The following is an 18905-nucleotide window of genomic DNA, read 5'->3' on the forward strand; positions in this document are numbered from 1 at the left end:
TAGTTCAATAGCATGTTCCAAGGAAGGTTCCCTTTAAGAATTCTACAGAAGGAAGAAAGCACAATTAAATGAATACATGAATCAGTAGTACCGTAAAAGAATAATACAACCTGGCTACGTGGGGTTTCTCTTGGGATCACAAGAAAGGTTCAATAGGAAAACTATAAATCTACTATATGAAATGAATACATTTACTATATCAATTTGCTACCCTATGTACATTTATCCATCTTTATAGAACAAAATCCAACATTCCTGCTTTCAAGAGACGTAGTATAGGAACAATGGCTGCCTTCTTCTGGTAAATCAAACCAGCTCTATATCCAAAGTTAAAATACTAGAAGCAAAGCATACTCTCTTTAATGTCAGAAGATAGCCACCACCTCCATTCTTTAGCAGTACATTTATTAATATAGTGAGTAATTAAGCAAAAAAAAGAGAAAGAGAGGGAAGAAGGGAGGAAGGAAGGGAAAAATTTGTTGAACAAGCACCTAAATTAAAGATGAGCCAACTTTTTCTATAAAAGACCTGATAGTAAATATTTTAGACTTCACAGACCATGTAGTCCTTGTCTCAGTACTCCACTTAGAATGCAAGAAGAACCATAGACAATAATAAGGAAATGGACATGGCTGCACTGCATCCAGTAATTTCTATTTACAGACACTGACATTTTAATTTCATACAGTTTTCAGATGTCACAGAGTATGATTCTTTTTATTTTTCACCCAGCCATTTTTAAATGTAAAAACCATTAGTAGCTCTTGGTCTGTACGAAAACAGGTGGGCCAGATTTGATGACCCTGCCCTAGATCACTTTAACAGTAATTAAGTCCAGGAAGTAGAACTTGTGTGTGTGTGTGTGTGTGTGTGTATGTGTGTGTCTTTGGGGGTGGAGTGATCAGAGAAAGGTGATGCTGGTGAAGGGGAAGAGAATTTTACTTTTTATTTTGACACAATTCCACACTTTAAAAATGTTTTGCCATAATCATGGATTAATTATACAATTAAAAAAATCTAACTATTAGATAAATATAATCTCTAATGGCCTGTTTTCCTATTTTTTGACATGGTAAGGTAAGGGGTTTTACAGAGAGACTATAAAGAATCATCAAATTATAAAAATGTTAACTTTTAAAACAGCATTTTTATTTATTTCTCTCTTTTCCTTTTTCTCTCTCTCAGGGAAAAAAAAAAGGGTGGGGGACCTGCTCTCTTTAGCTGTTAATTATACTCCTGTAAAGAGAGTAAACCTGAGGAATTTCTATTTGTTTTATATCTAATCTGCAAGCCTCACTGACCTTTCATCAAGAACAATGGTGCACACACAGTTCCTACATTTATACCCGTTCCTTCCCCACTCTTGCCACCATTTCTTTTTTTTTTTTCTGGGTGTTGAACTCCAGCCAAACATTAAATTACCTTGGGAAGCAAAAGGTAGACGAGAAAAAAGCACAAAGGTGGTATTTGGCCTCATTCTATGAGGACACTCAATCTTAATTTAGGGAAAGAAAAAGGACACTTTTTTTTTTAGTGTGAGAGCATGAGAACTGGAAAGAAGCACGGATTTTTCAGACAAGGCTGTTTTTTAAGTTCGCAGGTGGACTGTGCTCTTGTTTCAATGCAGGTGGGGCTGTAGATCAGGTGTGTGTGTGCCTGTGTGTGTCTATAAATCCACACCCATTTTTAACCAGAAATATCCAGAATACACTTCCAGCAAGAGCACTGACAAGTTCAGGTAAGCAAGCAAAATTTCCAGATTACTTAATCAGTGGTCAAGCTCAGTTATATTTAAAGGATCAAATTATTGCTGTACAAAAGTGAGGTCTTCAGTAAAGCAGAGGGCAAGTTCAATGAAATGATATTTTTCTTCTTTTAATGAACTAGATTTCCTTTGTTGGCTTCATACTTTTATTCTTTATGTGTATTAATGATATTATAATAAACTAACATTCACCAAAAGTGATCCTTTAAAAATTATGCTGCAAGTAACAGTTGTTCCTCCCTGTTATTTTTTTATTGAAGTATAGTTGATTTACAATGCTGTGTTAATTTCAGCTGTACAGCAAAGTGATGCAGTTATACATATATATACATTTTTTTTTAGTATTCTTTAGGGGCCCTCTTCCACAGGAAAGAGCACAAAGGAATGGAGTGAGAGTTTGGGGTTAGCAGATGCAAACTAGTATATATAGAATGGATAAGCAACAAGATCTTACTATATAGCACAGGGCACTATATTCAATATGCTGTGATAAACCATAATGGAAAAGAATATTAAAAAAGAATGTAAAATCTCACTCCCAGTTTTCTTTTATGGAGAATTTTTACATAATATTTAAGTAAATGACTTACATTAAATTACTTTTGAAAAGTGAAATACTGTGTCAGAAAATGCTAACTATCTGTGTTTTTAACACCTAATTGTAGACGTGTGGTTATTTGCCTGTGGAGGGCAATGTGAGCTGCTCCAGGGCCATGACCGTGTCATATTCATCCGTGTCCCCCAAGGAGCTTTACCCACGCATCTGATACTATAGGATCATAACTAACTCATGTTCTGTTTACCAGGGAAATTACTGTTCATCCAAAGATAATAATATATAAATTGATTGGCTTTGTCATAGAATATATTTACTATCTATTTTACAATTTATCAATGTCAAACAAAAAAACATTTTGATTTTTAAGTAGAACAATCTGACAATAATACATAGCAACTTGAAATTTGAAAAAATTCAGTTCCTATTCGTTCTAAATTTGGCAGCTTTAAAATAAGAAGATGGTGAAGTTATCACTTCTCTCTTTTGCTGTAGATTCTACCTACTAATCTCTGTCTCTCTCATAAAGAACTTTTCCTAATGCTTCCTCCAGATTAGCTTTTTCTTAACTCTTTACTTCCAGAGATCCCTCGGAGAATCTTAAGGCAATTAGGGGCTCTCTTCCCCAGAAAAGAGAACAAACGCATATAAAATGTTACAGACAATTCAGGGATTTTTGAGACTCCAGGAGCTCAATCATAGACCTTCTAGAAGCTCACCGGACCCAAGTTAAGACCCTACCCTAGATGGTTGCTTCAATTTTTCCACTGCAACTTTCACTCTGACAGAGTCTACCCTCCCCACGTTGGACTTTGTGTTCCAGAGTCAGCTGTCTTTATCCCCTACTGAAATCTACCCTTTCTTTGTTTCAGTCTTTATGGTACAAGATGACGCCCATAAGGTAAAAGATGGCATGCTGAAATGTTTCACAGTATTAATAAGTTATAGGAACTTAAACTGCGATCCTTATCAGCACCATGGTTATTGGTTAACAGGGTTTCTCAATACAAAATAATTTAAAAGTGGGTCCCTTGCAGATTAGGAACGAAAATAATTTAAATAGGACCAAACTAACCATTTTCAATCCAGGAGAGGGATGTACTGCTGGCTAGATAAAGATACTAAAATGAGAGGAATGAATTTTAAATAGGGCAGGGTTGTAAATTTAAGGGCAAAAGGCTGAGTAAATGATGGAAGGATAAAAAAGATAAGCAACTGTAGAGGAACTGAAGAACAAGAACCTCCATATTCTGATTTTCCTCAGTTCTAATTTAAGCAGTATTTGTTCATGCCTAATCTTACTGTCTTGGCAGAGTTAAAATGTCATCTTAACCTATCAGATCAAGAAGAATCAAAGGGCAAAGAATATTTATGCATGACAAACGTCACCTTTCCATTGCACTTAGCAGTTGCAAGGCCTTTAATCAATATCATCTTATTAGAGTTTTAATGCAGTTCTGTGAGCACTAGAATACCATCAGAAGTAGGCTTTGGGTGCCCTGGTCCAGTGCTCTTTCAACTTCATTGTACTGCTCCCAGGATGCCAGGAATGTGGCTTTTCATCAAGTGGACATCTATTGAGTTGACTGTATTTTTACAATAATTTACAAATAAAATGTGAAAGTTCTAGGTGGTTGTACCATGTCAATTCACACAAGCAGAGCAATCTGGCAGCACAGGTTTGGTCTCTTAACAAATGTCTTAATGACAGCCTGAGGTAACCTACCAGATTCTGACAATTATTTTTTACCATCCAGCTGCTTCTGAGGGATTCTTAAGAAGATATGATGTTACACTCAGCTTTGGTCGTCTGTCTCTTACTCATCACGGTTTCTTCTAACCTTGCCATGGCAATCAAAAAGGGAAAAAGACCTCCTCAGACACTCTCAAGAGGTACTGGAATCTCATTTTATTTTCTGGACTCAGTCATTTGGATTGTTTTAAAATTCATCATCTCTTGTCTGTAGTCTAGTTATAAAGCCAACTCAATTAACTGAAATTTTTTGTTGTGTATCACTTTAAAATAGGAGAAAAAAAAAACAACAGAAAGGATCAGTTAATTTTAAAGAGTGAGCCACATGAAATGAAAAACAACAATTTGCTGCATCTTCTATAGAAATAGTGGAGAACTGGTTTCATTGCCTATAACTTTGGTAACCAGAGTCCTGCAAAATGCTATTGATTGATACGTTATATTGATATCCTAAATGCAATCAGGATTCCCTCAAAATCTGTTCCAGTGCCCTGTCCTCTCTTTATTCAGGCAAGAAAATAATTTGGAATGATTTTACACTGGGGTCCCCAGAAAATTATACTTTATCTCCACCCTCCAAGAATTTTGGTTAACCAAGTGTTGGCTATGCTGACTCCAGAAAACAGCTGCAGTATTTTTAGAGGACATAATCTAGATTTGTCATTGGCTACACTGAAAACATTTCTATTTTGTACCAACTGTTTTACTTTGGCCTGAGAAACAATTATATCTTCATCTGCGAAGAAATAATTCATAAAGAAAATTCTCAGAATTGATTCCTACATTTCCAGCTACCAGAAATGGAAAGAAAATCATTTGTCTCCAAATAGCTAATTCTAAATTAGTAACACAAACCAAAAAACACTTGACTGGTACTTGGAATGGTAATGTGACTGGAGCAAACAAATGGAGATCAACTATAGCATAATTTCAAATTTTAAAATATTGACTTTCTTTCCAAGTTAATTCATTCCTTAACAGATGAGAGGTATTGGGTACCAGCCAATTGCCTGTCAGTCTTCAGCCAGTGTTCAGTTTAAAATCACAGAAGCTATAAGTCTAAAAAAATTGGTAAGTTTTGCAAAATAAATAAAAGAGGGAAATATTTTCCTAAGTGTAATTTATCATGTACCTCCATATATACATGCAACAGTTATAAAACAATGAACTCAGTAGCCTTAAAGTGCCAAAGATCAAAGTCACTGCCCTTAAAGACCCTCGAGGGCTGAGTTAAGCAGCATGCTGTAACTATAATTAAGGTACCAATATTCTGTGTATTCACTTCCAAATGTCCATTAAAACTGGTGAATTTTATGAAAAATATACTCAATACGTACAAGAAATTTTAAACAACGTGACGAGTCTGTTATTTCAGTTAAACTATGTCAATAGGGGAGATGACTGATAGCAGCTGGGAACTCCATTATTCAGAAATGGTTTGCATTTGGTTAAGCCTTTATCTTCTACTGGCACATAGAAAACAACTGAGAATGAGGATTTAAGGTACGGGTGAAAGGGAAATTTGTCTACAGTGTACCAAGTAGCATATGGAGCCTCTTAGAGGGCAGAGCAGCCCCAGTTAAACAGACACAGTGTTAGGGAGAAAAGGGAGTATTAATTGGAAAAAGGTAAGAAATGGTTCAATAAAAAAGTGAACCCCAAATCTTAACTTCCTTTTAAACCAAAACTGCTCTGCGTCCAGCACCTGGTCCAGTGCCTGGCATACAGTAAGTACTCAATAAATACATACTGGAGAATGAATAAAATCTCAGAAGATAAGTAAGCATAGCCAGTAATGGATTAGGAATTAGGAATCATGATAATGAACAGAGAACAATAAGACTGTATTGTCTTACCTGCATACACCCAGTGCTAAGTGGAGCAAGGCATATAGCAGATGTTCCTTCAATATTTGTGGAACTAAGTTAAACAGAAGCAGAGAACAGTAATTCTTCCCACTGCTGACATTCTGGCATTGAATGATATTTGCAACAGAATAGGGAAATTAAGTAGGAACACAGTCTCACTGGCTGTTTCCAAAGTAACTTTTATCTAATGCAAAACGTGGCATAAACTTACTACATGTGTTTGAGTAAAGTTGTAAAGAAAGTCTTTCAGGGTTATTACAGATAGGAAGCATTCCTGCTAAGGTTGGGGTACTAAGCTAATGTAAGATGTCTTCCAATGTTAGGATTCTAAGGTCAGGCAAAAACAAACCAACAACACTTCTGGTAAGAGTGTAAAATAATGCACTCACTTGGAAAAACTGTCAGAAAGTTAAAGTTATAGTTACCATTTGATCCAGCAATTCCACTTCTAAGGATTATACCCAAGAAAAATGAAAACATATGTTCACACTGAAGTTTGCACTCAAATGTTCATAGCAGTATTATTCATAAAATCCAAAAACTAGAAACAACCTAAATGTCCATCAACTGATAAATGGATAAACAAAATGTGGTATATCCATAAAATGGAATAATATTTAGCCCAAGAATGAAGTCCTAATACATGCCACAACATGGAAGAACCTTAAAAACATTGTATTAACTGAAAGCATCCAGTCATAAGATACATCGCATCTTATATGATTCCACTTATATGAAATGTCTGGAATAAGATAATCTATAGAGACAAAGTAGATTAGCCATTTCTTAGGGTTGTAGGAGATGAAAGAATTGCGTGGTGATAACTAAAGGGTACAGGGTTTCTTTCTGAAGTGATGAAGATCTTCCAAAATTGATTGTGGTGATGATTGCACACTATGTAAATATATTAAAAGAATGTATATACTTTCAATGGATGAACTGTATTGGCATATGAATTATATTTGAATAAAGTTGTTATTAAAAAACAAACAAACCAAAACCCAGCAGGCAGAAATCATGGGATCATATTTATCCTGCTTCATAATTCTGCTTCATAAGTCCTGGACATCTTTAAGCCATGGTATCAAAACCAGGAACTCCAGTCTGACAACATATGAAACTTATGAAAAAATCTGGGTCCAAAATAGCCTGAAACTATTTCTATTTTCAAATTAATTCAACCTTTTTCATCCATAGACTGAGACATTTCCTGAAAATACTTGGAAATATTTCTGGATGTTTTGTGCATTCTTCTCTTCAATGGTCTTATTCTTCAATCTCTAATACACATTCCCAACTACTCACATCATTTCTTTAAAGGCTAGTGGGGGGACTTCCCTAGTGGCGCAGTGGTTAAGAATCTGCCTGCCAATGCAGGAGACACAGGTTCGATCCCTGGTCCGGGAGGATCCCACATGCTGCAGAGCAACTAAGCCCGTGAGCCACAACTACTGAGCCTGTGCGCCACAACTACTGAAGCCCGTGCACCTGGAGCCTGTGCTCCGCAACAGGACAGGCCACCATAAGGAGAACCCTGGACACCGCAATGAAGAGTAGTCCCCACTCGCCACAACTACAGAAAACCCATGTGCAGCAATGAAGACCCGATGCAACCAAAATAAATAAATAAATAAATAAAATTGATTCTTTAAAAAAAAAGCTAGTGGGTTCTCTCTCTACTCGTTGTGTTCTGTTTCCCTCTCCTCCACTCTTTTGGATGCTTCCAAAACAAGGGTTTTATTGAGTCTCTCAACCATGAAATTCCCATGCCAGAATTGTTTTCCGTTAAAACTCAAAGCAAAATTTGAAATTCCTTTTTTTCAATGATGTGTTATGACTTCGAAGGAGTCAACATCTCTTGACACTCAAGATTCAAGGACGCTGTTCAGTATAGCCCAAAGTATTCCCGACAGATTTACAAAGTATGCAAAGATTAACTGTTATTTCCTCCTGTACATTCTGAAAGTGAGAGCTCTTGCATGGTCCAGAGATGTCCTTTCAATCACCACTAATCATAATAGCATCTACTGAACACTTACTGGGTTCAAGGCCATGGGCCTTAAGATTTAAAACATAGTCACAAAACCTCAGTAATATCACCTGAAAGGACACAACCTCTTTGTATCTAGTTATAATTATGTATCCTCCATACCTTATGTCAGACAACTGCTTGGTAGCTTAAATATCTGTAGATAGATACCTGGTTATCACACCCCCAATTCAGAACTCTTTGGTAGTCCTGAGTTAACACATTGATTTCTCTCTTCTGTTTAGGATGGGGAGATGACATCACTTGGATGCAGACTTATGAGGAAGGTCTCTTTCATATTCAAAAAAGGTAAAACACCTCTCAGTTAACTTTGACAGATGATACAGATACCTCCTCACAGGAGAGCCAAACACTAGCATGTTAGCTTTTCAGAGGATACAATAAGAATTTGCTCTGATATTGTATTCTGTTTGGACTAAGAGTTGCTATTAGAATTTTTTTATAAACAACAGCTCTAGACACTTCTGTATTAATTTCTTAATTATCCAAGCAAGCTTTTTTATCTGAGGAATAATTGACTTAACATTATATTAGTTTCAGATATACAACTTAATGATTGGATATTTGTATATATGCAAAATGATTACCACAATAAGTCTAGTTAACATCCACCAAGCAAACTTTGAATATAAATTGTATAAACAAAACAGCATCACTCACTGGGCATTATACAAGCTTAAACAGGAACCTGACTTATAGCAGCACTTCTCAAGGCTGTCTGATCATCAGAACGACTCAGAGAGCTTTTTTAAAAATCCATATTCAGGGTCAACTGCTTACTGAGTATCCACTTCTATGTGCCAGGCACTCAGTGACCAAGAGTGACGTGATTTACTAAAGATCTACTAAATCTTTGGGGATGGAGCTGAGAAACTTGTACTTTTAAAAGCACCCCAAGAATTTATCAAATATCTAAAGAATGTTCAATTCAACTCTTTGAAGAAAAAGAAAAGATTCCAAATAAGAACTGGCTAAAACACTGTCAACACCAGACAAATATTACCAAAAAAAAAAAAGTCTACAGAATAATCTTATTTCCAAATAGAAATGTAAAAAACAAACAACATATTAGCAAAGAGCAGACAGCAGAACACTAAAAAAATATACCCTGATAAAGTGAGATTCAGTCTGGGAAAGCCAAAAGATTCAAGATTAAGAAATCTATTAATTAAAATAATTTAATATTTATAAGGACACAAATCATACAAGTATCTCCTATCTCCACAAATGCTAAGAAAAAGCATTTAATACAATGCCAAATCCACATTTGAAGTTAAAAAACTTATCCATCCCAGCAAAAAAGTCAACATCATGCTTACTGAGGAAAAACAATTAAAGTATCCCACTGATGGATTCTTTAATCACCACAATTACTAACATTGTTCTGGAGATACTAACCAATGCAATTAGATGAGAAAAACTTACAAAGGAGAGAGTGAAAGAATCCTCATTTGCAGCTGATGACTGTGTTTGTGAAAAACTTGAGAATCAGCCCAAAGTATCAGAACTACGAAGATTCAGTTAAATTAGATGAGACTAAATTAATACCTAGAAACCGACAGCATTTATATATATATATATATATAATCAAAATAGTTAAAGGCAGTTATAAAATACCTTATATAAAATAGCAATAAAAAAAGATGAAATATCCCAAGATAAACTTGACAGAAAATGTACAAAATCTGTATGAACTAAATGTACTAGTGAGGAAAGAAATTACAAACCTATGTGAAGGGATATCATGTTCTTGGAGAGGAAGATTCAATATCGTAAAAATGTCAATCCTCTCTATAGCTAAAAAATTTGTTAAGACAATCACAATATATTAGTACAAGTTTTTAAGTGATTTTAAAATTGAAATGGAAACATAGACAGACTTAAATAGTTAGGAACATTCTGAGAAGAAATCAGTGGGGACTAGCCCTTAATCAATATGAAACATTTTAATAACACAGTATGTTACCGGTAAATGAATTGAATAGAATGGAGAGAACAGAAAACTGGATACTACAGAAATTGTTTACATGATTAAGTGGCATTTTGAATCAGGAGTAGGAGAGATAGAGTATGTAAAATAATTGTTAGAATTTGATAGCCATTTGTGAAAAATAAAAAAATTTGTATCTATACCTCATATTTTACATCAAAATAAATTATAAAGATTAATTATAAGGATGAAACCATTAAGGTACTAGAAGACACTATTACAAAACTGTTATTCCTTTAAATTCTTGGAGTAGGGTACAATTAGGGTGAGGCATGAGGGATGTCTAGGACGCAAAAACAAACACTTCATTTTTGTGCCCTAGATGCTACCCTTGCCTCACCCTAGTCCTCCTTTAGAGTTGAGTATGGCCAAAGGAAAAAAAAAGGAAGAAAGAAAAATCCTAAAATAAATGACTAATATTTTTGATTATGCAGATTTCTGCAAACCAGAAATTTATCATAAGCAAACGAAAAAGGCAAAAAATACAAAACTAACAGAAAACTATAGCTCATATTACAAGAGTGAACTTCTCTAATATACAAAGTACTCATATAAATTAATAAGAAAAAGGTCAAGGCAATGACCTTGAAAAAATGAACATAAGATAGGAAAGATAGTACACAGAATAAAAAAATTAGTAACCTAAACATATGAGTAAGATTATTTTTTACAGCTTTATTGAGATATAATTTACATAAACATTGTGCAGATTTAAGGTGTAGAATGTGATGATTTGATGTATGTATATATTGCACAATGATGACCACAATAAGGTTAATTATCACCTCACATAGTTAACGTGTGTGTGTGTGTGTGTGTGTGTGTGTGTGTGTGTGTGTGTGTGTTGAGAACTTTTAAGATGTATTTTCTTATCAGTTTTCAAGTATACCATACAGTATTGTTAACTCTGGTCATCACTACATTCCCAGGACTCACTCATCTTATAACTGGAAGTGTGTACCCTTTGAGCACCTTTACCCATTTTCCCCACCTCCCAATCCCCCACCCTGGGAAACCACCAATCTACTCTCTGTTTCTATGAGTTTGGTTTTTACTTTTTTTTTAAATTCCAGATTCTACATATAAGTGAGATCATATAGTATTTGTCTCTGACTTATTTTACTTAACATAATATGCTCAAGGTTCATTCACGTTGTCACAAATGTACTGAGAGTCACTTAGGTTGCTTCCATGTCCTGGTTATTGTAAATAATGCTGCAATGAACATGGGGATGCAGATATCCCTTTGAGATAGTGAAATAGTGATTTCATTTTCTTTGGGTATATACCCAGAAGTAGAATTGCTGGATCATATGGTGACTATTTTTTATAAGAAAGTAAAACTACATTAACTTCCCTCTTTCACCTACTGGGTAAAAGAATTAAAAGCTCAATAACCAGTTTTAGTGAGAGTAAATACTTAGTTCTCACATTATCAGAGAGAATATAAATTGGTACAGCTTCTAAGGAAAGTATATACAGTGCATCAAAATTATAAATGCACATACTCTGACGCAGAAACTCCGCTTCTGGAAATTTATTTACAAATATACCCACCCATGCGCAAAATTATATGTAAGTAACATCATGTTCACCAAAGCATCTTTTTAAATGTCTGAAAACAATCTAAACATAAAAGATTGAAAAGAATTTAAATATCTATTTTGAGGAGACTAATAAAGTAAAGATGATCCATATAATGGAATATTATACAAAATCACAAGGGAATAACATCCAAGATATATGATTATGCTAAAAAAGCCAAATGCAAATACATGTGTATAGCGTGCTAGTATTTGTATTTTTAAAAAAGAAAGGATAAATATATATACATATGGACATGCATATGAACATACACAATTCATAATCATATACATTTACATAAGTATATACACAAGCATATGCATATGCACATGTGTATTTTGTTATATGACCTGAAAAACTCTGGAAGCAAACTTAGAAAATGGTAACACTGCTTACTTCTTGAAGGCAGGATGGGAGAAAGAATTTTTACTTTTTTAACTTTTGAATTTTAAACCATCTGAATTTGTAACTTATTTTCAATGAAAAACATGTAGAATTTTAAAAGATAATTCACCAAATGATGCTGATAAGCAGCTAGGCTTGGAAGGCTCTGGTTTTAGAGCATCTCAGAAGTACAGCTCCCCAAAATTTTTACTCTTTCTCTCACTCGAGTTTCTCATAATCTGATGTGCTACTTCATAAGATTTTTTTTTCACAATTTAAAATGCTTTATTTTTTTTATTCTTTTTAAAATTCTTTTCCTATTTAGGTTATTACAGAATATTGAGCTGAGTTCCCTGTGCTATACAGCAGGTCCTTGTTGGTTATCTATAGTAGTGTGTACATGTCAATCCCAAACTCCCAGTCTATCTCTCCCCCTCCCCTTCGCCCCTGGTAACCATAAGACTAGGGACCACCTGTTTTATTGATAATTTGGTCTGTGAGCTAAGGATGATTTTTACATTAAAAGAATGTTTTTAATCAAAAGAAGAATAATATCTTGTGAAACATGGAAGTTACTTGAAATTCAAATTCCAGTGCTATAAATTAAGTTTTACTATAACACGGCCACTCTCACCTTGTTGCATACTGTCCATGGCTGCTTTCGTGCAATAACAGCAGAGGTGAGCGGTTGTGAACAAGACCACATGGGCTGCAAAACCTCAAATAACTTACCATCTGCCTCTTTGCTCTAAAAGTTTCTGAGCCCTTTTTCAGGTGTTCCTAATTCAGTGTCTGCCAGAAACAGAAGCTTTTCCTAAAACGGATTACTGTCTTGGTTTGACTGTCTGAACAACCCATTCAAAGCTGAACTATTAAGACTGAGTATTCTGTGGTCTTGATACATTTTTCCTTGGACTCCAGTTGGCCAGAAATCTGATGGAGAAATTAGTTTTCCAAGAGTTACATCAATGTCTTTCCTTACACAGAGCTATCCTTATTTCCAGCTGCTGTGCTGGGAAGAAAGGGTAGCAGTTCAGGAAATCAGAATGACTCATGCCCCTGAATTGCTCTCCATCGCAGGACACCTCTATCTACCTAAGTGCAATCAGAGAAAAAGTTATCTAGTAAAAGAATTACTACTTGGTGCTTAGGAGGTCTAAGTTCTCTATGTGTCTCTAAAGAAATGTCAATGAATATTCTTAGGCTCAGTTTTCTACTAATTAAAAAGAGGTAATAATATTTCATTCATTGGATATCTAATCTGCTCTTTCACCAGTAAATGTGAAGTTGTTGGCAAATGTTAGCTTTCTATGTTATAAATTTTAAGAGATAAGTTGTAGGATTTATTCTTACCTAAAATTAACTTATATTCTAAGTTTGAGGATTAAATGAAATTATTTACACTTCAAAGTGTGTTATTTAACACTTTTGAGACTAAAGTTTGAAAAAACAGGATTATTCAGTAACAAGTATTTCATATGATTACATCTGTTGTTTTTAAAAAGATTTATGCTTGATACATATACACTCGTCTATCTCTTTTTGTACCTAGCATCCTTGCAAAATTAAAGAAACATTTTTAAAAACATCTTATATACCCAAATCATAATTATTTTGTCCTTTACTGTAGTTAACATTCTAATTTTTCTCGTATTCTAAACAGCAGGGTAGTCAATGAGCTACCACCAAAACTTTTCTTCAGAGAGTTAAAATCAAAATGACACTGAAAAATATATAGGAAAGGAACTCTCCCTGAGACTGTTGGTAATTGTAAGTTGTGACAAGAATAAAAGGTTGTGAAAATGGTCAAATATTAATAGACTTTTTGAAAAACAAACAAAAAACCTAAGTAAAAACTTCGACAATTCCAAAATTTTATACCAGATGTTCATTGGAAATGAATACTACCTTGCTCATAATATCCTTTCATCTATGGAGACAGAATTGACTTTTATTTTTCTAACTGTACTACAGTATACATAAGAACGACCTGGTAAGCTTGTTAAGCTAAGGATTCCTGGACCTCACTCCCCCAGATGCTGACTGAGTGGGCCCAAGAGGGAGCCTGAGAATTTACATTTCTAATGAGCTACATTTCTGGTGACGCTGATGCTTCAGTGCTGAGGCCATGTTATGACTAAGAGGACTACACACTACAGCGCTGTGATTTGTCAGGCTGAGATGTTTACTTTACGTCTCATAGAAAGTATGAGAATCTTAAATCTAATTTCACTGTACATTTTAACTCAGATTAATCACTTGGCTCAATTCCACACTCTCTCTGTTTAGTAACAAGCCACTGATGGTTATTCATCACTTGGAGGACTGTCAATACTGCCAAGGTAATTTTTGCTCCTGAGATCTTATTGTATCTCCAATATGAAGTAGGAAAGTGACCTGGTTACAAATTGTTAAGAAGGCACTCAGGAAACTCTATTCCAAAAAAAAAAAAAAAAAAAAGGACAACTTCTAGAGTACCACCATTTTACTAAGGTGCTTAAAGACTACAATGATTGTTAGTAATCTATTGAATATATTCATATTACATGTCCTTTAGAATTTTATATCCTTCTTCCTCCCCTGTTCCCCCCCCAAAAAGGTAGGAAAAATGGCTGAAAGAAGATGCTATTTTAACCAATGAGTCAATGAATTACATGACATTGTAAAACTGGTGATTTCATCAATGTGATTCTCTCTTGATGTCTTCTTGGATAGACTCTGTCCCTCATTGATTTCCAGTTAGAGACGAAGTGGCAATGGGCCAATGAACTATTTACATCCAAGTTACAGATGCAAACAAATGCAAAATACTAGCTTAATTTTGCTACATTATATTGAAGGCGTCTTGATCCTTGAAACTAATTGACATTATGTTTTCTCCCACAGCACTAAAAAAAGTGTTTGCCCAAAATAAAGAAATACAAGAAATGGCTCAGAATAATTTCATCATGCTGAATCTCATGGTACCTGACCTCTACAATGTTTTCTTAATATCTCAATTCAGTGGAAAAGCTGAATCTCTTTTTTTGTCTTTTTTTGAAGACAAAAAGAGCTATAAAGTATTAGTGGATATAGAATGTTATATAGAATTGTAAGAGGCCAGAATATATAACTTACTGAAAGGCTTGTTTACATAAAATATTTTTAAATCAACTGTTAAAAACAATCCAATCCAATAACATTCTTTTTTTTCATCTTTTTGCTAGCATGAAACCACTGATAAGAATTTATCACCTGATGGACAATATGTGCCTAGAATCATGTTTGTGGGTAATTGTATAATCTCTTTCCATCAGATTTAGAAAATCAGTAGCCTTCTTGCTTTTATTTACTTTTAAATGCTAGTTCAAGTACTATTCCTTTTAAAGGGAAGTCATTAGTAACCCAGTCATTAACAGTTCTTGTTAGGTCAACAATCAAACTCATTATATCTATAACTTGTAACTTATAAATATTAAATTTTAATGTTTTAAATTAACTGATGCTATGAAATCAATATCCCAATGTAGTTTCAGTATTGTTCTCTAAACTATTATATGTTGACAGAGACCTGTGACACACTAAAATGAGAATTCAGATTAACTCACAATAAATTCACATGTATGAAAACTGATTTTGCTTATAAATTTGCTTAACGTTTGTTTTAGAGTAAGAGGCAAGAATGATTTTCAGAATATTTTAAATAATATGTAAGGTACTTATTTTTTCTTGGCAGATCCTTCTTTAACAGTCAGAGCTGATATAACTGGAAGATACTCAAACAGATTATATACATATGAACCTCAGGATTTACCGCTATGTAAGTATTCACAAATTATCTTGAACAGTGATACTAGCAACACTTGACTGTTAGAAGGGTCAGTGATACCCTACATGGGTGCTTCCCCACAAACAGTGCTACCCACACATCACAGTCCCTGGGGCTGGTAGTGGAGATAGTGGTTAATATGCAAACTCTTAGCTCCCATCAAGATCAGAATTTCTGGGGCACCTCAGAATCTCTTTCTTCAACAGGGATCTCTAATAGTTCTTATGAGCACTAAATGTTAACACCACCAAAAAGAATAGAGTACACATGAAAATTAAACCTTAAGAAAGCCAGTCCATTCTTCTGGTATGAAAGATTATATGTGATTTCCTCAAAGTGATCATAATTAAACCTTTTCTCTTCCTTTAATGCCTATAAGCAAGGAAATACAGTCTGACTTGGGACTTTCATTTTTGCAATATTCACTATCAACTATGTTTAACAAGAGAGCTATGCCTGTTATATCCAGCAATACTGCTACAAAATAATCAGTTAACGAAATAGATACTCCCTCAAAATCTCTTTGATAAAATTTTTTAACATTAAGTTAATTAACCAGCTCTGAATGGTCTAATCCTTAAATTTACATGTACACTTTTAGCATAATATTCTTTAAGGTTGCAGATAAATCCCCAAATCTTTATAGCTGTTAATTTTAATGGGTCAATTTTAGATTTAGGGGTTAATTAAAAAACTTGGTACTCTCATTTACTAATAGAATAATATATATTTACTTCTATTACAGTGATAGAAAACATGAAGAAAGCACTAAAACTTATTCAATCCGAGTTATAATGTATTACCTCTAAGAGGTCAAATGTCACGAAGAAAAACTTCTGGCTAATTGACTAATACTAATGGGCAGGTAAATGAATTTTGTAACATTACCATTTAGACTTTTAATGTGTTTGCATATTCTTAGGAAGGTAAAATGATATTTCAATAAATATCAAAACCAGAGCATGACAATATTGTGGTTTGATATCTGCCTGCATCAGTAGCAAAGAAAGCTTGCTGATAGTTATAGTGGAGACAGGAAGACCTAAATAAGAGGTGTCTACACTGCTTGTTTCTATTTCCTCATCTATCATCCATTCCACCAAGTAAGCTAATCTTAATTCTGATCCCTCTATTATATCGAACCTGCAAGTTTAGGTCATAAATGATCTGCATGTTGCCAAAGCAAATGGATGCATCTCTAGCCACTTATTATTTAACTTTTAGCAGCATAACTTTTAGAGTTAACCATTTATTTCTTTTTTTTTACTTTAAAACAGACACTTAAAAAGTAATTACAATAAATTTAAAATATATTTTAAAACTTTAAATATGTTTTGCTTGATTACTGGGTGGATATTTAACACTTTTAATCATTTTAAGAAGAATGTAACTGCTTCCAGAATATTAAAGAATACCTCCAGTTAACTAGCAGAAGAGGAATCTATCCATTCTGAAATTATTAAACATTCAACCACCAACTCAATTCTTCAGGGGAAGCTTTTGTAGGATCACATTCATGTCTTCTATTCCTTTAAATAACACACACACAAAAATCCTAATTTTTTATGAAAAAATTTCCCTAATCATTTGGAGTAATTCTAATTACTAATGGAAACCCCATAATCAGCTGGGAATAATTCTCAGAAATGAGAGAATATTTCAGATGGGAAAATGTTTCCTAATCCATAGGATTTGATTACATTTAAATAACTTGGTGTTTTGAAATATAAAGGTACACATTTATATGAGACAGATATACAACATCTATGATACTGATGTCTGATTAAGTCCAATGTTTCATGAGTCAGAGAAAGAAAAGTTTCTTCCAAGTTTTATCTGATCATTATTCAGTTCATTTTAAGCAGACTTTCTGCAACTGATCTATTTGGATATAAACAGTTTACAAGACCATCAACACTAGATATCCATGTATTCCCACTGCAAAAGAATATTAAATATCCTATTTTTTAATTTTAGATCAAAGTTTGGACTTAATTTTTTTTTTTTTTTCCGGTACGCGGGCCTCTCACTGTTGTGGCCTCTCCTGTTGCGGAGCACAGGCTCCGGACGCACAGGCTCAGGAGCCATGGCTCACGGGCCCAGCCGCCCCACGGCATGTGGGATCCTCCCAGACTGGGGCACGAACCCGTGTCCCCTGCATCAGCAGGCGGACTCTCAACCACTGTGCCACCAGGGAAGCCCTGGAGTTAATTTTTTAATGCATTCTAAGAGACCAAAGTGTACTGGCATACTCTAATAATATAATGTATGAAGACTAATATAACTGATTTCATTGTTGCATAAACAGTGCAGAAGCAGAAAATGTCCATGGTCATTGCAGTGAACTAAGAAGGAACCAGTTGACAATTAGGTTGCTGATTTAAGAACTAATAAAATAGAATATTCACTTGTTTTTCTTCAATTAGTGTAAAAATGTTACTAAATTGATTATTCTTTACCATGAAAATATATGTGCCTTTATATTTTTATCATATGTATTTAAATTACATATAATTCAATTATGCATATAATTATACATACACTAACATTTACTATACATCTAGTTTATATGTATATAATTTGAAAATAAGTTATGTTAATCAGGGTAGTCTTGTAACCAATTTAGTTTCCTTCTCTACTCTACTTTAACAATTAAATTCTATATCTTAGTTGATATTTCTATCTAATTTCTTCACTTTATAAAATTAGTGGCTTAGATTCCATCACTTCTGTAGTTACCCTTAGCTTTGAAATGCAGGACTAGGCACATAACCCATACGTGTATATATAACTTTACTTCTATTACTTTTAGCCTTGTAACCTCCAAAAAAGTATTTATTCTTTCTCTAACACATCCAATATTAAGAATTAAATTACTTACACCAGCTACCTGAAACAGTATGCACAATTCTGTGTGTATAGGCCTTTTCACAGAGGAGTTTGGGGAACTTTCAATTGCATTTCAAAGAGATAAAACAGTTTAAAAAGTTACATATTCAATGCAGAAAGCTATAAGACACTGATGACAGAAATTAAAGATGATACAAACAGATGGAGAGATATACCATGTTCTTGGATTGGAAGAATCAACATCAATGAAAACGACTATACTACCCAAAGCAATCTACAGATTCAATGAAACCCCTA

At 34.2% G+C, this 18905-nt stretch overlaps 1 protein-coding gene across 1 annotated transcript; it reads left to right on the plus strand.

Moving 5' to 3' along the window:
- The first annotated feature begins 2124 nt into the window (after positions 1 to 2124).
- AGR3 (anterior gradient 3, protein disulphide isomerase family member) lies at positions 2125 to 17709 on the plus strand. Its single transcript, XM_060020415.1, has 6 exons — positions 2125 to 4214; positions 8217 to 8280; positions 14240 to 14292; positions 14837 to 14913; positions 15157 to 15220; positions 15666 to 17709. The coding sequence occupies exons 1-6, from the start codon at positions 4106 to 4108 to the stop codon at positions 15794 to 15796; spliced, it is 498 nt and encodes a 165-aa protein (XP_059876398.1). The 5' UTR covers positions 2125 to 4105; the 3' UTR covers positions 15797 to 17709.
- The last annotated feature ends 1196 nt before the right edge of the window (positions 17710 to 18905 follow it).

Source organism: Delphinus delphis, chromosome 9, assembly GCF_949987515.2.
Source record: "Delphinus delphis chromosome 9, mDelDel1.2, whole genome shotgun sequence".
Taxonomy (NCBI): Eukaryota; Metazoa; Chordata; class Mammalia; order Artiodactyla; family Delphinidae; genus Delphinus; species Delphinus delphis.